The sequence below is a fragment of the Mesoplodon bidens genome (genome assembly GCF_964165515.1).
Source record: "Mesoplodon bidens genome assembly, contig: HAP1_SCAFFOLD_277, whole genome shotgun sequence".
NCBI lineage: Eukaryota > Metazoa > Chordata > Mammalia > Artiodactyla > Ziphiidae > Mesoplodon > Mesoplodon bidens.
In genome coordinates, this window is record NW_027671840.1 from 226,432 (window position 1) to 252,856 (window position 26,425).

Genomic DNA, 26,425 nt, shown 5'->3' on the forward strand with positions numbered 1-26,425 from the left:
TTTTTATAGTAACATAGGTAGTAAAATAATGTAAAATATAATATTAAAAATTACTAAGAACATATTAATCCCTCACAGTAAGAAATCCTATCATCATGAGGTATACATATATATGGCCAAAATTAAGGAATAGACCTCTAGAAATCAGTTATAAAAAAGAAAAAATGTATATGGTTATTCAAAGAGACAGAATATTAGTCAGTGTAACGGTCTATTTATAATTAATGCATTTGAAGTTTAGGATAAATCCATGCAGCCCAGAATATTCTGTTTTAATTCCAACAGTAGAAATGTACACATCCTAGTTCTCCTCATCAGGCTTCCTTACTGGGTGAATGGATGGATAGCTCGGGGTACCGGCTTGTCCTTTCAAGTGCTTGGTCTGACTGGAGAAGTAGCTGGGTCGTTCCAGACACTATGACACAGAGAACCATTAGCTGTGGGAAAAGAGGAATTTACCCCCCAAAAAACTTTTTAAATTGTTTACAAAGTAACAGTGATTGGGCAAATCCTGAAGATAGAGAGTGGAAATAGGTAAGTTTTAGAGGTAAAATTTATCAACGATTCCCTAAGGAAAAATGTGCATAGGGAAGAAACCTAGAATGATGGGAACAAGTTGTTAAGGAGGAGGTTTGCATACCATTTCCTACTTCTTGGTCATTTCACTGATGTTTAACACTTACTTGGTTAAAGGGCTTTACTCAGCAAAAGATGTATTTAATGTGAGAGGCAGGTTTCCAAGATTGGTTTCCTAGACCACACCTTCACATGTGTATGTAAAGTCCATGCTACCTCAAATTGCATTGCATTAGATGTCAGAAATCCTAGGGCTTTCTTGTTTGGTTTGGTTTGGTAGATATCAAACCACCAACTCTCAAGGTAATTTGTAGTTTAGTGAGTTAAGTCAAGGGCTGGAAAACTACCTCCTGTGAGCCCAACCTGGCTCATTGCCTTTAAAGCTTTATTGGAACCTAAAAGCTCTTTATTGGCCCATCCATTTATTTACCATCTTTGAGTGTTTCCCATTGTGCTGACAGTGTTCAGTGGTTGTGACGAGCACTGATGGCCCACAAAACCTAAAATATTTACTTTCTGGCCCTTCAGAGAAAAAGTCTGTTGATCCCTGTGGTAAGCCCAAAAGGTTTGTCTCTGTAAGTGAAAGACCACAAGTAGAGCAGAACTTAGACTTGGTTCAGTGAGGATTCCAGAGAGGTTTCCTTTTTGATTCTCATATCTGCCCTTCTGGTTGACCTTGTTCTTTAGTTTGGTTCAAAGACAGTGGTAGCAACTAGGGACTACCTGTTTCTTTCTTCACATTCAATGAAAGAGCTGCTCTTCCATTCTTAGTGTTGAGTAGTTCACAACTCACTCCCAGTGCGTGGCTTCCTCTAACCTTGACTCCCATCTATGCTAAAGACTAAATCTTTAGCTTTGTATCCAGTTCCATTGACCTTTGTAGGGCCTTCAGTTTCAAGTCCCAGTTGATAGCTTGAGCTCGAAATCTGTTTTTACCGTTGGGGATTTTCTGTCTTAGCTTTGAGCTTGGCTACATAGCAACACTTTGGGGGACTTGTTATAATCAGCATTTCTATCTTTCTTTCCTTCCTTTTTATTTATTTATTTTTTTAAGGGGATCCAAAGTCAAATTCAGTCAGTGGCTGAATGACAACACATTGATTCACAACCTTGTAGATTCTCTTATGTCATAGGGCATCAGTGGGAAGGAGTAGAATCCTGGAAATTTGAGGTGGAAATATATGGGCAGATTCCAACAAAGCTGAGGCCTGTGACCTCTGACCTGTGACCTCTTAGTTGAGCCTGCTGTGCTATTAGAAGGAAGTCTGCCTCTACTCTGAGGTAGTTTCCTTGCAGGGGTCTGTGGATCCTCAAGACTTGCCTCCACTACCTCTCGTTTTTCCAGACCTAGTAATCAGACTAGAGTCCTTGAAATGGGGACGGGAGCAGGGAAGGGGTGGGTACCCACCGGGTATAAAGGATGACCATGAGGAGACACTATCTGCTAAAATACGGAATTTTATAACTTATATCAATAGAAACCTGAGAAATAATGTGTGTGGAGTTTGTAGGTATTGAAGCAGGTGGGAGTAATGTAATATTGGGTTAGGCTGGATTTGTTGATACGAGTGCATTCAACACCCATTCCAGACTCAGCGTGTTAGCTTGGCTACCTGGGAATGCCTTCAGCAGTTTGCTCAAATGACTGAAACCTGTACCCAAAGTTAGCGTAGGCTAAAGTCAAAATGCCAGGACTTTCTAAGTATGTTGTAGCAAAATTTCTTGACGTTGGCATGACTGACATTTTGAACTGGATAGCTCTTTGTTGTTGGGAGCTGTCCTGTGCAATGTAAGATGGGCCAGTGGCACATACTCTTCCCTGCCACCCTAGTTGTAACAATAAAAAGTGCCTTGAGGGCTTCCCTGGTGGCGCAGTGATTGAGAGTCCGCCTGCCGATGCAGGGGACACGGGTTTGTGCCCCGGTCCGGGAAGACCCCACATGCCGCGGGGCAGCTGGGCCCGTGAGCCATGGCCGCTGAGCCTGCGCGTCCGGAGCCTGTGCTCCGCAACGGGAGAGGCCACAACAGTGAGAGGCCCGCGTACCAAAAAAAAAAAAAAAAAAAAGTGCCTTGATACATCCGTGTGCACCAGCCACGTGGGGCTCATTCATAACACAGCTCCTTAAAGAAAAAAGTCTCAAGGGGCTTCCCTGGTGGCGCAGTGGTTGAGAGTCCGCCTGCCGATGCAGGGGACATGGGTTCGTGCCAGGGCCCGGGAAGATCCCACATGCCGTGGAGCGGCTAGGCCCGTGAGCCACGGCCACTGAGCCTGTGCGTCTGGAGCTTGTGCTCCACAACGGGAGAGGCCACAACAGTGAGAGGCCCGCGTACCACAAAAAAAAAATAAAATAAAAGTCTCAAGACACTGCCACATATTTCCTGGGAGGGGGGACCAAAAGTGTCCCCAGCTGAGAACCACCACTGTAGAAGGTTTACAAAGGCATAGGAATGCCAGACCACTGGAGTGGATTTATCATATAAGATCTGCTCACCCAAACCCCCTATGTGCCCTGGGAGGGCTCAGAGGACACTTCCTTTGCCAGAGGTTTAAGAAACGTATTGGTGAGGGGAGCGTTAGCAGTCTTGGAATGCTCTGTAGCTGCTCTTCTCTGCAGGCCAAGAATGAGAGGGAAATGATGTCATCATAATGGGCTCCCTAAATTCAGTGAGGCTAATGGGATCGTGGGGCATCATTGGTCAAGTGGAAACACTTCATTGGCAGAGATAAAGTGAGCGTGTTTTTCACAATGAACAGCAAAATGAAAGGGCTCATTAGAATGCTTTGATACACAAAGATTTTTTATTTGCTCATGTGCTATCTCTAGGGCTGAAATAAATGGGAACTCTACTAATACCCTACTTGATTTGAATCAGGAGAAAAGCTCTAGGTCTGATGAACATGTCTGACCGGAATCAACATGGGAGTTGTGCTCCCTCAGCCAATTGGATAACATGAGTCAGTTCCCATTTCCAGAGCATCTTGAATGAAGGGCAGGCCGGGTCCCCTTGAGGGAGGATATACCCTGGTTTACTACCAACTCTCCCGAGGGTGCTTTCTTCTCCCTGGAAGGGATAAAACAACTGAGGTAGAACAGGAAGAGACAAGAAGCACTCCAAGCTCTGCTGGTCAGGGTTACCCTCCAGCGTTGCCTTAATGCTCAGAGCCACACACACCACAGTGAGCTTGGCTCCAGATCAACTACCACGCAACGAAGGTTCTGGAACATTTCCATATCTCGGGGGACCTCATTTCCACGTGACTCTCTTTCATATTCCCCTTTGTCACAGAAGGCTAGGTCCAGTGGTCCGGGTGAGATCTCGGCTCAGGCCCAAGGCTCTCAGACCTCAACGGTCTGGTCCTGCCAGGGCCCCTGTCCTCTCTGGAGACCACTCCTGGCTCTCTCTGCCGAGAAGGCGCTGCTGGCAGTACGTCCTCTAAGAGTTGAGGTCCGTCGTGCAGACCCTGAGAAAACTCCTAGGAAAAGGCTCCACCTTCTTGTTTACGTCAACAGAGCTCAATGCCTTTGTTAGTGCTGGGTGTGTCCCATTTGATGCAACTGCAGAGCCATTAGGTCAACCAGCACATGTGTGCGGCCCCTTCCCTTGGACTCCTCTGGGCCCTCGTGACATAGGCTCAGAAGACTGCCAGCCTCAAGCCTTACCTCTTCCAAGGCCACACCGTCTCCAGGATCTTCTGTCCCATGAATCTCAGTTGCTGTGTGGAACTCAAAAGAGAGAAAAGAGTCTGCCTGCGGGGTCTCTTCGGGCTGGGGCCTTCTACCTTCTCTTCCTCGTCCTCCTCGTCCTCCTCGTCCTCCTCGTCCTCCTCGTCCTCTTCGTCCTCCTCCTCGGGGTGATCTCGGATTCCACATTGCCCATCAGCTGGGCCATGGTGAGATGAAACACACGGCAGCTGAAGCCCTCCAGGACGCCAAACTTCACGTGCTGCTGGAGGATCTCCAAGGTGGGGAAGACCCGGCAGCAGGCCATGCACCTGAAGCCGGTCTCCATGGTCACCATCCACTCCGGTGTCTTGGCCCTGGGTCTCTCCTCGACGGCAGGTGACCCTGATGGGCTGCCTGGCGCTGCCCTTTCCTCATACTCTTTGTCCTCCCCAGTGGGCTCACTGTCAGACAGGAGGTTTTCGGTGGACACATCAGAAGAGGGCTCAGTGGCTACTGTGCACGCATCCTCAGGAAGGGTCACTTCTTCTATCCTCAGCTGCTTTTCAGGCAACTCCAAGGGTTTCTTTGTCTTCCAGGAGACAGCGACACCCTTGTTCACTTGTACCTGCATGTAGTATATTTTCATGCCCCTTTCCTCTTTGTCTGGGTGCAGATCGTTCTTACAGGGTGAAGAGGGTGAGGAGGAGACACAGTGTGATGGGGGAGCGGTCTCCCCTTTTTCCTGAACCTGGGCTAGGGGTGCGGTAGGCTGGGCAGTGTCTCGATGTGATCTCCGGATTCCTGAAAAAGGAATTTTAAAACATAATAACATGCATGGGCCATGCCGGAAGCTGAGGGAGCAGGTGTGGTAGACGAGAGAGGGACATTTGCATGACGTAGCTATGTCGTGAGCTTGGTGTCTGTTGGCCGTAGGAGGCAGTGGTGTATCTGGTGTCATCTGTGGGCTTTTCATCTGCGTGTTGGGGGATACTGGAGCGGTGTCTGTATACACGGGTGTGGAGTACAGTGGTGAGGACTGTGGTATGTGAGGGAAGCGTATGGATGCGTGTATGACGAGGAGTGTGAGTTTGGGAATATCGGTGGTGCATTCCTTGTGGAATGGGGCTGTGGTGCAGGAGGAGAGTACTGTGGAGCACGTGCTTGGGGTTCATGTGTGCACGGAGAAGGGCTGTGCCTGGAGGGCGCATGTGTGTGTGAGCTGTGTGGACCTGAGCTGGATGGCGCTGCTCTCAGGCTGGAGGTGTATGATGCAGAACTCTGTCCTTCTCTGGAAGCAAAGGCAAAGAGAAACCCTACATTTTTCTCTGAAGATGCTTAATCTGGTCCCTCTTCCCTCCACCTCAAGTCCAGACCTTTCCGGCCACTGCTCCTTGACTTCCCCACCATGGTAGTACCAGGATTCACACCCGCCCCCCACCCCTGACTCAGCTGGGATACACGCCCTCGTAACAGCTCAGCCATCCCGCCCAGGCTCCTCCACAGAGCCCTCATCACCTCTGATGACCTTGGGTTTCCTCTCAGCCTCCCTGGGATCTGTGTGCCTCCTGCCTCACAGCCAAGCACCCCCTCACCTGAGGAGCCCCGCGCCCTTACCGGCGTACATGAGCTTGCGCGGAGAAGAAGCACAGGAGAAGTGTTTAGGGGCAGAGGAGACCTCCCCTGGCCCTGGGCTGCAGCCTTGGGCCACCACAGTGGATCCAAGCCGAGGGGGATCCTCTTGTGACTTCGAGATTCCTGAGGGAGGAATGAAAGGCTCAGGGTGGGTTCATCAGTCCTCTGTCCACAAATATTTACTGAGTGTGTGACACGTGTCAGGTGCAGTGAATACACACAGTTGAGAGTGTGGTTCCCAGTGGATACTCCAGGATTTAATTCCAATCCATACTTATTCTCTCACTGTCTAGTTGGTAATGTAGGCCTCGGTGGTGACTGTGAGTGTGTGGGAAGAGTGAGTGATGTGTATCAGTTAAGTCTGTGGTAAGTGTGGGGTTGGCATGGGGAGCACAGTGCAGATGTGTCTATCTGTGTCTGTGGCCTTTGTGTGCATGGTTTCTGTTCACAAGTCAGGAATTCTGGGACATGTAACTTTTCCTCATTACATGGTGTGGCTTGTATTTATGGTGCGTGTTCATTCATTCAGTCACCAAGATTCAGTAAGCAGCTACTCCTGTGTATCCGGCACTCTTCCATTGTTGTAGTCTTTGGTAACGCTGCACATTCTAGTAGGGGAAGACACACACTAAACAAAACTACAATAAATATATAATACATCAGCTGGTGGTAAGTATATAAGGGTTGCCAGACTTAGCGAACAAGAATACAAGGCACCCAGTTAAATTTCAGTTTCAGATAAACCCAGAATACTTTTTTAGTGTAAGTATTCCCATGCAGTGTTTGGCCTGACTTAGTTTTAGTGTAAGTATGGCCCATACAATATGTGGGACATACTGATACTGAAAAATTACTTGTTGTTTATCTGGAATTCAAATTGAACTGGATAGCCCATATTTTCTCTGGCAATCCTGACCTGGGTTACTGAGACTGTGGTTTACTGTGGTTTGTACAAAGCGGGTCTGGCATTACTCAAGAATGTGTTATAAGTGTGGTGTGTATGACACGTGACTGGTTCTTATAGAGGTATTTAGAGATGGCTGAAGTTAGCTGTGTTTGTGCAAGAGTTGAGGAGATACATATATATATAGTGTGTGTGTGTGTGTGTCCTATATATATAGTGTGTGTGTCTATATACATATCTCATCTCCAGCGTTTGGTGTTGGAGGAGACGATTGTGATACAGGTGGGTTGTATGAGAACGTAGTAGAGAAGGGATGCATGTATATACCTCCATGTGCTGTGTGTGGTTTACTAAGGAAGTTATATGTGGGGTGTGTGATATTTTTGCTGTATCAGAGTGTACATGGGTGTATGAGTTACTGTCTCATGAAACACCCCTAACAAGAATTCTGTATACACTCTTACGTACACCGAGTGTCAGCCAGGTCCAGGCAGGGTGACAAGAACTTTACCACGCAGACTTTATATCTGGTAAGCACTCTAACCCCATTCATCTCGCTCTTCTCTGCACTACCCCCCCCCCCACACACACACACACACGAACACACAGGAACACAGAGCAAAATATTCTGAATGGTCAGGGGCAGTCATTGCCTTCCCCAGCCTGTCCCAGCCACTGCCTGGAAATCTGCCTGCTGTCTAGAGCTCCATTCCCAGGACCCATCCTACAGTCTCCAGGGCCCTGGGCCTGGTAGGAGCTACTGGGCTCTAATCTGGGGCAGAGGCCTCTAGCTGGAGCTCTGGGGTGACCACCCCTCTCCCAGGGCAAGCTACTCGCCTACATTTAATGCACGCAGGCACCCCGTGGCCCGTGGCTCTCAGAGCTCCCCGCAGGACCCTGAGGCCATTTCTCACCCCTGCTCACGCGGTCTCAGTCTCTGGAAAACCCTTCCCTTCCCTTGATCTCCTTTGGGAAATTCTTCCTGTTGAAGGAATAAAACCTCCTTGCTTTCAATATGACACCATCCCTAGACAAACAATCTTCTTTCAAAGTGCATTCCACTTGTCAAGATATTTTTCAACAGGGCCTTCAACTCATGGGGCTTCTCTTTCCACTTTGGTAAAAGAGGCCAAGCAACTCATGGGTCTCTCTCAGCATCCTTGCATCCTTCACATCCCCCACCTCATGACCCCAGGGAAAGATCCAAGAGAATAAGAGAGAAATCGGGGACTGAGAAAAGCTGCACCTCTAGGTCTGTGCAAGCAGGATGCAGCCTGCTATGAGTCCGACAGAGCTCCAGGCCCGGCTGCCCCAGGGGAGAGTCCTCAGACCAGCGGAGCTGACCTCCCATCTCCCAGGGGGCATCTGGCCGTTCTGTGCCGTCTCACACCACAGGGACCCTCCGGATGGATACGGCAGCGTCAGTGAGACAAGGTCTCTCGCTCCCTGCTTCACAGGTGACACGTTCTCAGTCCCCCCCATCCTAGAGAAGGTTTAGTTTGGCAGAAACCCATGTGCCCCAGCATGTTGCCCCCCACATACCTCCTCCGTTCTCGGCAGTTTCCTGGGACTCTTCATTTTCCAGATGTTTCCTCTTTTGTCGCCGTTTCATGGTACCAACTAGAAGTCTCCCTTAGAAGATGCCTCAAGAGATGTCCAACTCCTCCTCTTCCCTACAGGTTGGCCCTTGTTGGCTCTTGGGCAATCCGTTGAAATGATTCAATACAAATAAAAATAGTCAAGTCTCCTAAATGGCTGAAAAACTTGTACCACTTAGTGAACCAGCAGTACTGCCTAGTGCTCACCAGGGCTGTTATGTTTGCAAGGTTGCCAGGCGCACAGTGGAATTCTGTGACCTCAGTGATGACATCAGAGCATTCCGTGGACCTAGGTGGAGCACAGTGTCTGCAATAGCACAGGCCCCATTTTCAAGAACATTTCCTTTTTCCCAGCTGAACCTTTCCCGTGAAAGGGAAAGGTTCATACCATATCTATTATAAATTGTATCATACCATGTCTATTATAAAATTCACATTTTGAGTGGAGATCTTTTCATGTCTTTTCTAGAGAGATTTAATATGAATATTTTCAGTGGTCTCCAGTTTCCCTGTGGATTATTGACATTTTAAACTCTGCACTTCAATTTTCCCTCAATACGTGTAATTTTGTCACAGCTATTTCTGTACTTAAAGATGAGGAACTATATAATTGATTTCTTCATTTTTTTCCCATCTCTTTCCAAGGTACTGCATTTGATTGTGTCTTACGAATGAGTGAAAAATGCTAGTCCTTGAGTCAGGACGTTGGGCCCTTTACCAAGTAACTCAACCTATCTGGGCTTCAGCTTCTGTATGTGCCATCAAGAGGCTTGGACTAGCTGACTTTTCAAATGCTGTGTTTCTTTGATTCACTCTCACTTACTGATCTGCCACTTAAGAAGAGGGTCTGTTCTCATAAAGTAACAACAGTCTTTTCCTAACCTTGGGTTGGGTGGAGTTTAACTGTTCGTACTCAGTTTGTTAGTTATATTGCCTTCTACGTATGCTTAGCTCTAAATAATTTATATGGCTCTTGTGACAATTTTTAGATCTTCTTTTTTTCTTATTTTCTTTTACACTTTCTAATTTGTTATCGCCAGTGTAGAGGAGCCTGATTGACTTTTAAAATTTATTGATCTTGTATGTGTGTGCCTTGTTGAACCGTCTTATTAGTTCCTGCTAGTTTATCTGTGGGTTCTTTTGGGTCTCCTAGATAAATGAGCATAGGAAATGTAAATAATGTGTTCTTTGGATAAAGTTTATTTTCTTGCATCTATATATATATAGAAGCAATATGTTGAATTGATTTAAATATTTAAATACTTACATACCTGTTATCACAATCTAACGTTCTTGATCTTATTTTCTTTCAATCAATATTATGTTTTCAAGATTTATCCACGTGAATCCATATAGATCTAGGTCTTTGATTTTTGACTGCTTGATATTATTTCATCACATGCATATAGCATCATTTATTTTCCATTCAAGCATTATTGGACAATTGGATTGTTTCCCTCCCTTCTCTAGAACAAACAACATTTCCTAGAATATCCCTGAAGATGTCTGACAGTCGAGAAGGGCCAGGCTGCCCGAAGGATTGCTACTTGCTTTCAGCCACCTTCCAACAGGCCGTCTCCAGCCAGCAATTTGAAGCACAGCTGAAATGAAAACTGCCCCAAATGTGAAGATCTTAGGAGCTTCCTAGAAGGTGGGAGGTTAATGATAGGCATCCTGCTGGGATCCCAGGGGAGTCTGAGCTGGCCTGAAGCTCATCTTCCTCCTCCACCGCTCAAGAGAAATGTGGAGGAAAGAAGCCTTCAAAAACTCTGAGCAGGCAGAGGGAGAGATATTGGGGGCCGAAGGTGTAACTGAGGTCTTGGAGTGGGCTGTGAGCACGCAGAGCCTCTAGAGAGCCAGGCTCTGCCTTCTGAGAACTTCTCCCCTAAGGCTGCTCATAATTCAGGTGATACCAGCCATATAGAGCCGACTTGGCCCACACTGTCACAGAAAGCCTTATCAGAATCTCTTCTTCTTCATACACTCTTGTGTCTGTTACTTGGCTATTGCCTTTGGTACTCCACTGATGTGAACCACAGTCGCCAGGGGATGGAGGACACTAGTGACCCATCTTGCTCTGTGGCCTCAGTCCACAGCTTGAGGGTAAGGGAAGAGGCCAAATGAAGGTCAAGAAGGAAAGATGGAGTTTGAAGAGAAGACCTGAGTTAAGGGTGTCTTCTCAAGTCTTGATGACTGAAATGTAGCTCCAGTACCTGAAGTCCTGCTTGTTCTCAAGGCTGACCACGGGGCTGGGTGCACTCAGTGAAGGAACCGTATACACTTAGTATTTCCTTGCTTGCTCACACTTGCCCTCCTCTGATACACCCTCTGCAAGACTGCTCTTCCCCTGAAACAACTTTCCACCTGCCACTGTCATCTCAGGAACATTTGCTTCCCCTTCCTAGTGTCCCCCTAGAATGCCATTGCAGCCAATTCATAATTGGATAATCATGCTTCTTACCATATTCTCAGCAACTTCTGAAAACTTTTATTCACTTTATTCCATAGTCTTCACCCATCAATAATCTTCCTTAACTTCCTAGCTGCAGGTTAAGCCATTCGGAATCATTTCTTTTTCTTTCTCTTCTTTGGCAAATCCTTTCTATCTTTTAAGGTCTTTTTCTTGTCTCTCTACCATCCTGCCTTCCTGAACTTCTTTTTTTTCCGTTTAAGTAACCTTTCAATCTCCTTCCCCAATTTCCTCATAAACATTGAGAGTTTATTCCTCACACGTTAGACAGCGGTTTATGAATGGCCAGGCATAATGGACTCAGAATGAGTTGGCACCCCCGAGGTACCTGTCTTGCTGGGGAGCCACAGGTGAAGGGCTGGCTGCTGGACACATGTTTGCATGGAGTCAGGCTGAGTGGCCTCAGGGTGTTTGCTCTGCACTTGTGTGTGTTTCTCCCTAGTTGGTTTCCTTGTCCAGCCACCTGTGACCTCCCTCCATCCAGCCCAGGGAATCCTTCTCATCACAGGGGTAGGATGTTTGTCTCATTTTCCATCACATCCTTTCCCCAAAGTTTGGTTGTGAGTTGTTCCCATTCCAAAGACCTTTCCTCTTGGAAGAGAAAAGAGAAAATCTTGTCCCTCCTTTCCTCTCACTTCACTTCTGCTCTATTATCTCCTCCGTCCAGAATGGCCCCCTGACTCAGATGGGTGTAGATCCAAAGATGGCAAGAACTGCCAGCAATTCTGAGATAATAATACGGATGGATCAGGAAAACGTGAAAACCTTTATCCCGCCACATTAAAAAACATTGCGCTTCCAGTGTATTCAGAGTCTCAGTGTAGAAACACAAATGATAGAGAAATTGAATTACACTCAAGTTTTTCTTTCCTGCTTTCCTGTTTTATTCTAATTCTCCAAGTTAACATGATAAACTATTTGTTAGGTAAGCTTTCAGACATTTTCTACCCAGGCACACTTTTCTTTTTTTCACATAAGAGTGTGAACTAGGTCACTTTCAACATGCTGTGATTCTGTGATTCACTGTCTCCCACCGAGTCATCCACTGATAAAGTCATCTGTTTCATGGAGAAATATTTCCAATAGCTAATAGCCAATGTCTGTGGAGTGCTTACTCTGTGTCGGTTTCTTGTAACTACTTTACAGATCATTTGTACAACGTACCCATGGACCAGGTACAATTATGACCCCCAAGTGACAGATAAGTGCAGATAAGTACAAATAAATACAGAGGCCAAGTGACTTGCCCAAGACACTGGAGCAAATCAAAATCCATGCCTGTGTAATCATTTTGCCCTATTGCCTCTGTCTGGGAGGCTTGATGATTTGGCAACTAAAACCTTAAATATCATGTTCCATTTTTATATCTGTGACACAAGCGTGGGGCTGTGATATGGGGTAACTAACCTGACTACTTTTGAAAACACTTATGCACCTGGATGAAAGTAAGCCAGGGACTGCAAGCTATAGATTTAAGGTTTCCTACCAACTTTTAAAAATAGCTTCTTGAATGCAATTTATGTAGTGTCAAGTCTAGGATGTAGTCCAAATAGTAACAGAAAAATGGAGATATGTAGAAAAATACTTAAAGTTGACAAGTATTGGGAGTGTAGTATTTTTGGGGCCAGCGTGTAGACCACAGGAAAACTTGCTGTTTCCATCCCAGAGGGAAGAGCCCTACGTTGCAACTGCCAAGGTCCCTGGGGCAGCAAGTGTGCTCACTGCTTCGTAAAGAAGCATCCTCAGTTTGATAGAATCATATGGGAGCCTTACATTTGGTTAGCAGTTCTACGTTTTTGATGTAATAATATTTTCAGGGTGTGGGAGGGTATCAAGCTCTGAAAATACCCTTGGAGAGATTTGCTTATTAAGTTTGGCTTTTTCAGTCTCCCTACTACTTCTTTACTAAACACCAGGCGGTTTCCTTCACTTTTCAGACCCATGTTGTTTTTCCCTTGTCTAATGAACTTTGAAATACTTTTGGATGAGCTATGAAGTTTGGGAAAAAATAAACATCTCTTTAAAATAAGGAAGATAATAACAATGACAAGTAGAAAAAGCTCTAAAACAGAGAATATCCTCCATTCTAGCCAATGACTGGGACTGGAAGGTTCGTGCTCGCTGTCCAGGACGTAGAAATAAAAGCTGAGGAGGCGCTGAGGCGTCTCCTGGATCTCTATGAGCCTCCATCATTTCTGAAGGGTAGGGTTGACAGATAAAATATAGGCTGTTTAGTTAAATCTGAATGTCAGAGAAACAACAAGTACATTTTTAAGATTAGTATGCCCCAAAGAGTTCATAGGATCTACTTATACTAAAAATAATGACTTATTATTCATGTGAAGTTCAGGTTTAACTGGGTATCCTGTACTTATATTTACTAAATCTGACAGCCCTACTGATGATCCACAATGGAGGCAGTTGAGAAGCGGTACATGCTGGCTCTCGGACAGTCAGAAATGGCTTCAGCAGATCCAGGTACAGTATGAAATTCTTTTTGGATGTAGCTCAGAAGCCATGGCCAGCCCTATGACTGCAAGTACTGCCTCGGGTTTCCCTGAGGTGGGGTAAACCTTCCTCTTAATGGCCTTTTGGTAAGTCTGGAAGACCATATCCAAGGGGAGCCCCAAAGTCAGTTTCATCCTCACAACCATGTTTCCAATTCCTGGAATTGGCTGCATGTGACTCACAAGAGCTGAGGAGGTTTGTGGAAATTGGGAGTGTCATAGCTTGAACCCTTTGTAGGTAAAGTTTTGCTGTTGTGAGTGTTTTAACAGGAGCAATGTGAAAGACTCCAGGTCCCCAGGTAGATAGAAATAATCCTGTTCTACCTCTGTGTATGTGACAAGTCTCTAATAGTTCAGAGAGCAAGGATCTGGTCTTAGAAAGACTGATCCAAGCTTGGATGTTTCTGGTGACAAGGCAAGGTCCTGAGTTTCAAGTTCACCTTTTATGGTTGAGGAGACAATAAGGTGGTCAGAAGGGAAATCATGGAGGAGACCTTGGCTTCCTCCATCGTGCAGGCTTGTATATGTGGTTCTATGTAGATTGTGTTTCAAAGGTGGAGCTTGTTTACAACTATGAACATTCTCCGATGTGCTTTTTGGACCTTCATTCCCAGAGCGAGAGCAGTGCCGAGGCTCTAGAAATGCCATGGATATTCTGAGCTGTCAGTGGCATTTCCCAGGTACTGTTGCCTTGGTGCCGCTCCTTGAAACGTCCAAAGGGATTATCATCTGTCGTGTGGCGGGTGCTAGCATTGTGAAAGGTCGCTGCTGCACCTGGCTCAGAGGATTTCGGATGTGGTGGGAGGAGTAGTAGTGCTACGACTATAAATTGTATCACAGCATATCTATTCCATCTTGAGAGTGGGGTTGGGGGGTTCTGAAGGGGGGCTTTTATTGTACTTTTATACATTGTACCCTTGAAACTAATTCAATGTTTTAAAATTAATTAAGTTATTTTGGGCTGCATTGGGTCTTTGTTGCTGCTAGCGGGCGTTCTCTAGTTGCAGTGAGCGGGGGCTACTCTTGGCTGTGGTGCACGGGCTTCTCATTGCAGTGGCTTCTCTTGTTGCGGAGCATGGGCTCTAGGCACGCAGGCTTCCGTAGTTGTGGCACGTGGGCTCGGTAGATGTGGCACACGGGCTCTAGAGCGCAGGCTCAGTAGTTGTGGCGCGCGGGCTGAGTTACTCCGTGGCACGTGGGATCTTCCCAGACCAGGGCTCGAACCCATGTCCCCTGCATTCGCAGGCATATTCTTAACCACTGCTCCACCAGGGAAGCCCAATAATTCAGTTTTTTATAAAGAGAAGATTCCTAATAGTATTCCAAAATTTTAAAAATATGTAGTTGGATAACACTATGAAAAATTAACTGATATATTCTTTTATTATTTCTCTTTGCTCCCTGGATTTTTGTCCCCATCCAGTCAGCTAGGCACTCTGAGTTCACTGCATTAGGAAGGTAAAGACTCAGCAGAAATGAGGGAGAAAAAAAGAAAATTCTCAGCTTTGGAATGTTCACAACGGAGGCCACAGTAGAACAGGTGAGAATTCTGTGAACAAAAACTAAATGTCGTCTCAAATGCAAAACAGTATTCTCTGCACTGGGAGGCAGGAGAGCGAGGGAGGGAAGGACTGAAGGAGAGAGATCAGTGTGGCCAGGGACATGGAGACTGTGCTTGAGGACGATAGGCCCAGGAAGAGAATCAGAATCTGGAGAAGATTCAGCCTGCACGTGATCATTGCCTCCAGCCAGCACCCTCATCTCAGACGTTGGGAAATTCAGAGAGAGAGTGGGAGTACGTCAGGAGGGCCACGCGCATAGTCTGTGTGGCAGGGGTTGTGGCCATTCCCTATTTGTGAGGAGTCCCCAGCAATTTGCAGGCCTCTTCTGGAAAATGCTGGTGGACGTCTCTAGTGCTTATGTGAAAGCTTGTTCACAAACCTTGAAAGATACAGATGTAGATGACAGATAGATGCATAGATAGAAAAATGTAATTAAATAAAAGCTCCAGGAAAGGTTTGGAAAATGCCCTTTATTGCATAGGACGCTTCTATCGTCATATGATGTTAGACTGAGTGCCGGTCCCTTCATCCTCCTTCAGACCACGGCCTTCTGTCTGCTACTCTCCCGAGGGTCCTTTCTTCTCCCTGGAAGGGATAAAACAAATGAGGTAGAACAGGAAGAGACAAGCAGCACTCCAAGCTCTGCTGGTCAGGGTTACCCTCCAGCGTTGCCTTAATGCTCAGAGCCACACACACCACAGTGAGCTTGGCTCCAGATCAACTACCACGCAACGAAGGTTCTGGAACATTTCCATATCTCGGGGGACCTCATTTCCACGTGACTCTCTTTCATATTCCCCTTTGTCACAGAAGGCTAGGTCCAGTGGTCCGGGTGAGATCTCGGCTCAGGCCCAAGGCTCTCAGACCTCAACGGTCTGGTCCTGCCAGGGCCCCTGTCCTCTCTGGAGACCACTCCTGGCTCTCTCTGCCGAGAAGGCGCTGCTGGCAGTACGTCCTCTAAGAGTTGAGGTCCGTCGTGCAGACCCTGAGAAAACTCCTAGGAAAAGGCTCCACCTTCTTGTTTACGTCAACAGAGCTCAATGCCTTTGGTAGTGCTGGGTGTGTCCCATTTGATGCAACTGCAGAGCCATTAGGTCAACCAGCACATGTGTGCGGCCCCTTCCCTTAGACTCCTCTGGGCCCTCGTGACATAGGCTCAGAAGACTGCCAGCCTCAAGCCTTACGTCTTCCGAGGGACGGCCACACCGTCTTCCAGGATCTTCGGTCCCATGAATCTCAGTTGCTGTTTGGAACTCAAAGGAGAGAAAAGACCCTGCCTGCGGGGTCTCTTCGGGCTGGGGCCTTCCCCCGTGGGCTGCGCTCCCTCATTCTCCTTTTCTTCTTGCTTCTCTTCCTCCTCCTCCTCCTCCTCCTCGTCGTCCTCCTCCTCCTCGTTCTCCTCCTCCTCCTCCTCGTCCTCCTCCTCAGGGGTGCTCTTGGGTTCCACATTGCCCATCAGCTGGACCATGGTGAGATGAGAGACACGGCAGCTGAAGCCCTCCAGGATGCCGAACTTCACGTGCTGCTGGAGGATCTCCAAGGCGGGGAAGACCCGGCAGCAGGCCATGCACCTGAAGCCGGTCTCCATGGTCACCATCCAGTCCGCTGTCTTGGCGCTGGGTCTCTCCTCGACGGCAGGTGGCCCTGATGGGCTGCCTGGCTCTGCCCTTTCCTCATACTCTTTCTCCTCCCCAGTGGGCTCACTGTCAGACAGGAGGCTTTCGGTGGACACATCAGAAGAGGGCTCAGTGGCTACTGCGCACACATCCTCAGGAAGGGTCACTTCTTCTATCCTCAGCTGCTTTTCAGGCAACTCCAAGGGTTTCTTTGTCTTCCAGGAGACAGCGACACCCTTGTTCACTTGTACCTGCATGTAGTATATTTTCATGCCCCTTTCCTCTTTGTCTGGGTGCAGATAGTTCTTAGAGGGTGAAGAGGGTGAGGAGGAGACACAGTGTGATGGGGGAGCGGTCTCTCCTTCTCCCTGATCCTGGGCTAGGGGTGCTCTAGGCTGGGCAGTGTCTCGATGAAATCTCCGGATTCCTGAAAAAGGAAATTAAAATCATAATAACATGCATGGGCCATGCCGGAAGCTGAGGGAGCAGGTGTGGTAGACGAGAGAGGGACATTGGCACGACATAGCTATGTCGCGAGCTTGGTGTCTGTTGGCCGTAGGACGGAGTGGTGTATCTGGTGTCATCTGTGGGCTTTTCATGTGCGTGGGGGGGATACTGGAGCGGTGTCTGTATACAGGGGTGTGGAGTATGGTGGTGAGGGCTGTGGTATGTGAGGGATGCGGCTGGATGCGTGTACGACGAGGAGTGTGAGTTTGGGAATATCGGTGGTGCATTCCTTGTGGAATGGGGCTGTGGTGCAGGAGGAGAGTACTGTGGAGCACGTGCTTGGGGTTGATGTGCACTGAGAAGGGCTGTGCCTGGAGGGCGCGTGTATGTGTGAGCTGTGTGGACCTGAGCTGGATGGTCCTGCTCTCAGGCTGGAGGTGTATGATGCAGAACTCTGTCCTTCTCTGGAAGCAAAGGCAAAGACAAAGCCTACATTTTCCTCTGAAGATGCTTAATCTGGTCCCTCTTCCCTCCACCTCAAGCCCAGACCTTTCCGGCCCCTGCTCCTTGACTTCCCCACCATGGTAGTAGCAGTATTCACACACACACACCCAGACTCAGCTGGCATCCACGCCCTCGGAACAGCTCAGCCATCCTGCCCAGGCTCCTCCACAGAGCCCTCATCACCTCTGATGACCCTGGGTTTCCTCTCAGCCTCCCTGGGATCTGTGTGCCTCCTGCCTCACAGCCAAGCACCCCCTCACCTGAGGAGCCCTGCGCCCTTACCAGCGTAGCTGAGCTTGCGCCGAGTAGAAGTACAGAAGAAGTATTTAGAGGCAGAGGAGACCTCCCCTGGCCCTGGGCTGCAGCCTTGGGCCACCACAGTGGATCCAAGCCGAGGGGGATCCTCTTGTGACTTCGAGATTCCTGAGGGAAGAATGAAAGGCTCAGGGTGGGTTCATCAGTCCTCTGTCCACAAATATTTACTGAGTGTGTGACACGTGTCAGGTGCAGTGAATACACACAGTTGAGAGTGTGGTTCCCAGTGGATACTCCAGGATTTAATTCCAATCCATACTTATTCTCTCACTGTCTAGTTGGTAATGTAGGCCTCGGTGGTGACTGTGAGTGTGTGGGAAGAGTGAGTGATGTGTATCAGTTAAGTCTGTGGTAAGTGTGGGGTTGGCATGGGGAGCACAGTGCAGATGTGTCTATCTGTGTGTGTGGCCTTTGTGTGCATGGTTTCTGTTCACAAGTCAGGAATTCTGGGACATGTAACTTTTCCTCATTACATGGTGTGGCTTGTATTTATGGTGCGTGTTCATTCATTCAGTCACCAAGATTCAGTAAGCAGCTACTCCTGTGTATCCGGCACTCTTCCATTGTTGTAGTCTTTGGTAACGCTGCACATTCTAGTAGGGGAAGACACACACTAAACAAAACTACAATAAATATATAATACATCAGCTGGTGGTAAGTATATAAGGGTTGCCAGACTTAGCGAACAAGAATACAAGGCACCCAGTTAAATTTCAGTTTCAGATAAACCCAGAATAATTTTTTAGTGTAAGTATTCCCATGCAGTGTTTGGCCTGACTTAGTTTTAGTGTAAGTATGGCCCATACAATATGTGGGACATACTGCTACTGAAAAATTACTTGTTGTTTATCTGGAATTCAAATTGAACTGGATAGCCCATATTTTCTCTGGCAATCCTGACCTGGGTTACTGAGACTGTGGTTTACTGTGGTTTGTACAAAGCGGGTCTGGCATTACTCAAGAATGTGTTATAAGTGTGGTGTGTATGACACGTGACTGGTTCTTATAGAGGTATTTAGAGATGGCTGAAGTTAGCTGTGTTTGTGCAAGAGTTGAGGAGATACATATATATATAGTGTGTGTGTGTGTGTGTGTGTCCTATATATATAGTGTGTGTGTCTATATACATATCTCATCTCCAGCGTTTGGTGTTAGAGGAGACGATTGTGATACAGGTGGGTTGTATGAGAACGTAGTACAGAAGGGATGCATGTATATACCTCCATGTGCTGTGTGTGGTTTACTAAGGAAGTTATATGTGGGGTGTGTGATATTTTTGCTGTATCAGAGTGTACATGGGTGTATGAGTTACTGTCTCATGAAACACCCCTAACAAGAATTCTGTATACACTCTTACGTACACCGAGTGTCAGCCAGGTCCAGGCAGGGTGACAAGAACTTTACCACGCAGACTTTATATCTGGTAAGCACTCTAACCCCATTCATCTCGCTCTTCTCTGCACTACCACACACACACACACACACACACACACACACACACACACACACACACACACACACACACACACACACACACACACACACACACACACACACACACACACACACACACACACACACACACACACACACACACACACACACACACACACACACACACACACACACACACACACAGTCACACACAGGAACACAGAGCAAAATATTCTGAATGGTCAGGGGCACTCATTGCCTTCCCCAGCCTGTCCCAGCCACTGCCTGGAAATCTGCCTGCTGTCTAGAGCTCCATTCCCAGGGCCCATCCTACAGTCTCCAGGGCCCTGGGCCTGGTAGGAGCTACTGGGCTCTAATCTGGGGCAGAGGCCTCTAGCTGGAGCTCTGGGGTGACCACCCCTCTCCCAGGGCAAGCTACTCGCCTACATTTAATGCACGCAGGCACCCCGTGGCCCGTGGCTCTCAGAGCTCCCCGCAGGACCCTGAGGCCATTTCTCACCCCTGCTCACGCGGTCTCAGTCTCTGGAAAACCCTTCCCTTCCCTTGATCTCCTTTGGGAAATTCTTCCTGTTGAAGGAATAAAACCTCCTTGCTTTCAATATGACACCATCCCTAGACAAACAATCTTCTTTCAAAGTGCATTCCACTTGTCAAGATATTTTTCAACAGGGCCTTCAACTCATGGGGCTTCTCTTTCCACTTTGGTAAAAGAGGCCAAGCAACTCATGGGTCTCTCTCAGCATCCTTGCATCCTTCACATCCCCCACCTCATGACCCCAGGGAACGATCCAAGAGAATAAGAGAGAAATCGGGGACTGAGAAAAGCTGCACCTCTAGGTCTGTGCAAGCAGGATGCAGCCTGCTATGAGTCCGACAAAGCTCCAGGCCCGGCTGCCCCAGGGGAGAGTCCTCAGACCAGCGGAGCTGACCTCCCATCTCCCAGGGGGCATCTGGCCGTTCTGTGCCATCTCACACCACAGGGACCCTCCGGATGGATACGGCAGCGTCAGTGAGACAAGATCTCTCGCTCCCTGCTTCACAGGTGACACGTTCTCAGTCCGCCCCATCCTAGAGAAGGTTTAGTTTGGCAGAAACCCATGTGCCCCAGCATGTTGCCCCCCACATACCTCCTCCGTTCTCGGCAGTTTCCTGGGACTCTTCATTTTCCAGATGTTTCCTCTTTTGTCGCCGTTTCATGGTACCAACTAGAAGTCTCCCTTAGAAGATGCCTCAAGAGATGTCCAACTCCTCCTCTTCCCTACAGGTTGGCCCTTGTTGGCTCTTGGGCAATCCGTTGAAATGATTCAATACAAATAAAAATAGTCAAGTCTCCTAAATGGCTGAAAAACTTGTACCACTTAGTGAACCAGCAGTACTGCCTAGTGCTCACCAGGGCTGTTATGTTTGCAAGGTTGCCAGGCGCACAGTGGAATTCTGTGACCTCAGTGATGACATCAGAGCATTCCGTGGACCTAGGTGGAGCACAGTGTCTGCAATAGCACAGGCCCCATTTTCAAGAACATTTCCTTTTTCCCAGCTGAACCTTTCCCGTGAAAGGGAAAGGTTCATACCATATCTATTATAAATTGTATCATACCATGTCTATTATAAAATTCACATTTTGAGTGGAGATCTTTTCATGTCTTTTCTAGAGAGATTTAATATGAATATTTTCAGTGGTCTCCAGTTTCCCTGTGGATTATTGACATTTTAAACTCTGCACTTCAATTTTCCCTCAATACGTGTAATTTTGTCACAGCTATTTCTGTACTTAAAGATGAGGAACTATATAATTGATTTCTTCATTTTTTTCCCATCTCTTTCCAAGGTACTGCATTTGATTGTGTCTTACGAATGAGTGAAAAATGCTAGTCCTTGAGTCAGGACGTTGGGCCCTTTACCAAGTAACTCAACCTATCTGGGCTTCAGCTTCTGTATGTGCCATCAAGAGGCTTGGACTAGCTGACTTTTCAAATGCCGTGTTTCTTTGATTCACTCTCACTTACTGATCTGCCACTTAAGAAGAGGGTCTGTTCTCATAAAGTAACAACAGTCTTTTCCTAACCTTGGGTTGGGTGGAGTTTAACTGTTCGTACTCAGTTTGTTAGTTATATTGCCTTCTACGTATGCTTAGCTCTAAATAATTTATATGGCTCTTGTGACAATTTTTAGATCTTCTTTTTTTCTTATTTTCTTTTACAGTTTCTAATTTGTTATCGCCAGTGTAGAGGAGCCTGATTGACTTTTAAAATTTATTGATCTTGTATGTGTGTGCCTTGTTGAACCGTCTTATTAGTTCCTGCTAGTTTATCTGTGGGTTCTTTTGGGTCTCCTAGATAAATGAGCATAGGAAATGTAAATAATGTGTTCTTTGGATAAAGTTTATTTTCTTGCATCTATATATATATAGAAGCAATATGTTGAATTGATTTAAATATTTAAATACTTACATACCTGTTATCACAATCTAACATTCTTGATCTTATTTTCTTTCAATCAATATTATGTTTTCAAGATTTATCCACGTGAATCCATATAGATCTAGGTCTTTGATTTTTTTTTTTTTTTTTTTTTTTTTGCGGTAGGCGGGCCTCTCACTGTTGTGGCCTCTCCCCTTGCAGAGCACAGGCTCCGGACGCGCAGGCTCAGCAGCCATGGCTCACGGGCCCAGCCGCTCTGCGGCATGTGGGATCTTCCCAGACCGGGGCACGAACCCGTGTCCCCTGCATCGGCAGGCGGACTCTCAACCACTGCGCCACCAGGGAAGCCCTAGGTCTTTGATTTTTGACTGCTTGATATTATTTCATCACATGCATATAGCATCATTTATTTTCCATTCAAGCATTATTGGACAATTGGATTGTTTCCCTCCCTTCTCTAGAACAAACAACATTTCCTAGAATATCCCTGAAGATGTCTGACAGTCGAGAAGGGCCAGGCTGCCCGAAGGATTGCTACTTGCTTTCAGCCACCTTCCAACAGGCCGTCTCCAGCCAGCAATTTGAAGCACAGCTGAAATGAAAACTGCCCCAAATGTGAAGATCTTAGGAGCTTCCTAGAAGGTGGGAGGTTAATGATAGGCATCCTGCTGGGATCCCAGGGGAGTCTGAGCTGGCCTGAAGCTCATCTTCCTCCTCCACCGCTCAAGAGAAATGTGGAGGAAAGAAGCCTTCAAAAACTCTGAGCAGGCAGAGGGAGAGATATTGGGGGCCGAAGGTGTAACTGAGGTCTTGGAGTGGGCTGTGAGCACGCAGAGCCTCTAGAGAGCCAGGCTCTGCCTTCTGAGAACTTCTCCCCTAAGGCTGCTCATAATTCAGGTGATACCAGCCATATAGAGCCGACTTGGCCCACACTGTCACAGAAAGCCTTATCAGAATCTCTTCTTCTTCATACACTCTTGTGTCTGTTACTTGGCTATTGCCTTTGGTACTCCACTGATGTGAACCACAGTCGCCAGGGGATGGAGGACACTAGTGACCCATCTTGCTCTGTGGCCTCAGTCCACAGCTTGAGGGTAAGGGAAGAGGCCAAATGAAGGTCAAGAAGGAAAGATGGAGTTTGAAGAGAAGACCTGAGTTAAGGGTGTCTTCTCAAGTCTTGATGACTGAAATGTAGCTCCAGTACCTGAAGTCCTGCTTGTTCTCAAGGCTGACCACGGGGCTGGGTGCACTCAGTGAAGGAACCGTATACACTTAGTATTTCCTTGCTTGCTCACACTTGCCCTCCTCTGATACACCCTCTGCAAGACTGCTCTTCCCCTGAAACAACTTTCCACCTGCCACTGTCATCTCAGGAACATTTGCTTCCCCTTCCTAGTGTCCCCCTAGAATGCCATTGCAGCCAATTCATAATTGGATAATCATGCTTCTTACCATATTCTCAGCAACTTCTGAAAACTTTTATTCACTTTATTCCATAGTCTTCACCCATCAATAATCTTCCTTAACTTCCTAGCTGCAGGTTAAGCCATTCGGAATCATTTCTTTTTCTTTCTCTTCTTTGGCAAATCCTTTCTATCTTTTAAGGTCTTTTTCTTGTCTCTCTACCATCCTGCCTTGCTGAACTTCTTTTTTTTCCGTTTAAGTAACCTTTCAATCTCCTTCCCCAATTTCCTCATAAACATTGAGAGTTTATTCCTCACACGTTAGACAGCGGTTTATGAATGGCCAGGCATAATGGACTCAGAATGAGTTGGCACCCCCGAGGTACCTGTCTTGCTGGGGAGCCACAGGTGAAGGGCTGGCTGCTGGACACATGTTTGCATGGAGTCAGGCTGAGTGGCCTCAGGGTGTTTGCTCTGCACTTGTGTGTGTTTCTCCCTAGTTGGTTTCCTTGTCCAGCCACCTGTGACCTCCCTCCATCCAGCCCAGGGAATCCTTCTCATCACAGGGGTAGGATGTTTGTCTCATTTTCCATCACATCCTTTCCCCAAAGTTTGGTTGTGAGTTGTTCCCATTCCAAAGACCTTTCCTCTTGGAAGAGAAAAGAGAAAATCTTGTCCCTCCTTTCCTCTCACTTCACTTCTGCTCTATTATCTCCTCCGTCCAGAATGGCCCCCTGACTCAGATGGCTGTAGATCCAAAGATGGCAAGAACTGCCAGCAATTCTGAGATAATAATACGGATGGATCAGGAAAACGTGAAAACCTTTATCCCGCCACATTAAAAAACATTGCGCTTCCAGTGTATTCAGAGTCTCAGTGTAGAAACACAAATGATAGAGAAATTGAATTACACTCAAGTTTTTCTTTCCTGCTTTCCTGTTTTATTCTAATTCTCCAAGTTAACATGATAAACTATTTGTTAGGTAAGCTTTCAGACATTTTCTACCCAGGCACACTTTTCTTTTTTTCACATAAGAGTGTGAACTAGGTCACTTTCAACATGCTGTGATTCTGTGATTCACTGTCTCCCACCGAGTCATCCACTGATAAAGTCATCTGTTTCATGGAGAAATATTTCCAATAGCTAATAGCCAATGTCTGTGGAGTGCTTACTCTGTGTCGGTTTCTTGTAACTACTTTACAGATCATTTGTACAACGTACCCATGGACCAGGTACAGTTATGACCCCCAAGTGACAGATAAGTGCAGATAAGTACAAATAAATACAGAGGCCAAGTGACTTGCCCAAGACACTGGAGCAAATCAAAATCCATGCCTGTGTAATCATTTTGCCCTATTGCCTCTGTCTGGGAGGCTTGATGATTTGGCAACTAAAACCTTAAATATCATGTTCCATTTTTATATCTGTGACACAAGCGTGGGGCTGTGATATGGGGTAACTAACCTGACTACTTTTGAAAACACTTATGCACCTGGATGAAAGTAAACCAGGGACTGCAAGCTATAGATTTAAGGTTTCCTACCAACTTTTAAAAATAGCTTCTTGAATGCAATTTATGTAGTGTCAAGTCTAGGATGTAGTCCAAATAGTAACAGAAAAATGGAGATATGTAGAAAAATACTTAAAGTTGACAAGTATTGGGAGTGTAGTATTTTTGGGGCCAGCGTGTAGACCACAGGAAAACTTGCTGTTTCCATCCCAGAGGGAAGAGCCCTACGTTGCAACTGCCAAGGTCCCTGGGGCAGCAAGTGTGCTCACTGCTTAGTAAAGAAGCATCCTCACTTTGATAGAATCATATGGGAGCCTTACATTTGGTTAGCAGTTCTACGTTTTTGATGTAATAATATTTTCAGGGTGTGGGAGGGTATCAAGCTCTGAAAATACCCTTGGAGAGATTTGCTTATTAAGTTTGGCTTTTTCAGTCTCCCTACTACTTCTTTACTAAACACCAGGCGGTTTCCTTCACTTTTCAGACCCATGTTGTTTTTCCCTTGTCTAATGAACTTTGAAATACTTTTGGATGAGCTATGAAGTTTGGGAAAAAATAAACATCTCTTTAAAATAAGGAAGATAATAACAATGACAAGTAGAAAACGCTCTAAAACAGAGAATATCCTCCATTCTAGCCAAAGACTGGGGCTGGAAGGTTCGTGCTCGCTGTCCAGGACGTAGAAATAAAAGCTGAGGAGGCGCTGAGGCGTCTCCTGGATCTCTATGAGCCTCCATCATTTCTGAAGGGTAGGGTTGACAGATAAAATATAGGCTGTTTAGTTAAATCTGAATGTCAGAGAAACAACAAGTACATTTTTAAGATTAGTATGCCCCAAAGAGTTCATAGGATCTACTTATACTAAAAATAATGACTTATTATTCATGTGAAGTTCAGGTTTAACTGGGTATCCTGTACTTATATTTACTAAATCTGACAGCCCTACTGATGATCCACAATGGAGGCAGTTGAGAAGCGGTACATGCTGGCTCTCGGACAGTCAGAAATGGCTTCAGCAGATCCAGGTACAGTATGAAATTCTTTTTGGATGTAGCTCAGAAGCCATGGCCAGCCCTATGACTGCAAGTACTGCCTCGGGTTTCCCTGAGGTGGGGTAAACCTTCCTCTTAATGGCCTTTTGGTAAGTCTGGAAGACCATATCCAAGGGGAGCCCCAAAGTCAGTTTCATCCTCACAACCATGTTTCCAATTCCTGGAATTGGCTGCATGTGACTCACAAGAGCTGAGGAGGTTTGTGGAAATTGGGAGTGTCATAGCTTGAACCCTTTGTAGGTAAAGTTTTGCTGTTGTGAGTGTTTTAACAGGAGCAATGTGAAAGACTCCAGGTCCCCAGGTAGATAGAAATAATCCTGTTCTACCTCTGTGTATGTGACAAGTCTCTAATAGTTCAGAGAGCAAGGATCTGGTCTTAGAAAGACTGATCCAAGCTTGGATGTTTCTGGTGACAAGGCAAGGTCCTGAGTTTCAAGTTCACCTTTTATGGTTGAGGAGACACTAAGGTGGTCAGAAGGGAAATCATGGAGGAGACCTTGGCTTCCTCCATCGTGCAGGCTTGTATATGTGGTTCTATGTAGATTGTGTTTCAAAGGTGGAGCTTGTTTACAACTATGGACATTCTCCGATGTGCTTTTTGGACCTTCATTCCCAGAGCGAGAGCAGTGCCGAGGCTCTAGAAATGCCATGGATATTCTGAGCTGTCAGTGGCATTTCCCAGGTACTGTTGCCTTGGTGCCGCTCCTTGAAACGTCCAAAGGGATTATCATCTGTCGTGTGGCGGGTGCTAGCATTGTGAAAGGGAGCTGCTGCACCTGGCTCAGAGG

The 26,425-nt window shown here is 46.6% G+C and overlaps 1 protein-coding gene and 1 pseudogene across 2 annotated transcripts; both read right to left on the bottom strand.

The window, feature by feature from the left end:
• Positions 1–301: 301 nt before the first annotated feature.
• Positions 302–5,995, bottom strand: LOC308610944 (protein FAM170A-like; annotated as a pseudogene). Its single transcript has 2 exons — positions 4,358–5,995; positions 302–415 (listed from the first exon to the last, which is right to left on the bottom strand). The product of its transcript is annotated as a protein FAM170A-like (transcript).
• LOC308610945 (protein FAM170A-like) lies at positions 5,852–20,448 on the bottom strand (the record flags this gene model as incomplete). Its single annotated transcript, XM_081259917.1, has 3 exons — positions 5,852–5,868; positions 16,217–16,957; positions 20,379–20,448. 3 exons carry the CDS (start codon positions 20,446–20,448, stop codon positions 5,852–5,854), a joined length of 828 nt encoding a protein of 275 aa, XP_081116043.1.
• Between the last annotated feature and the right edge of the window lie 5,977 nt (positions 20,449–26,425).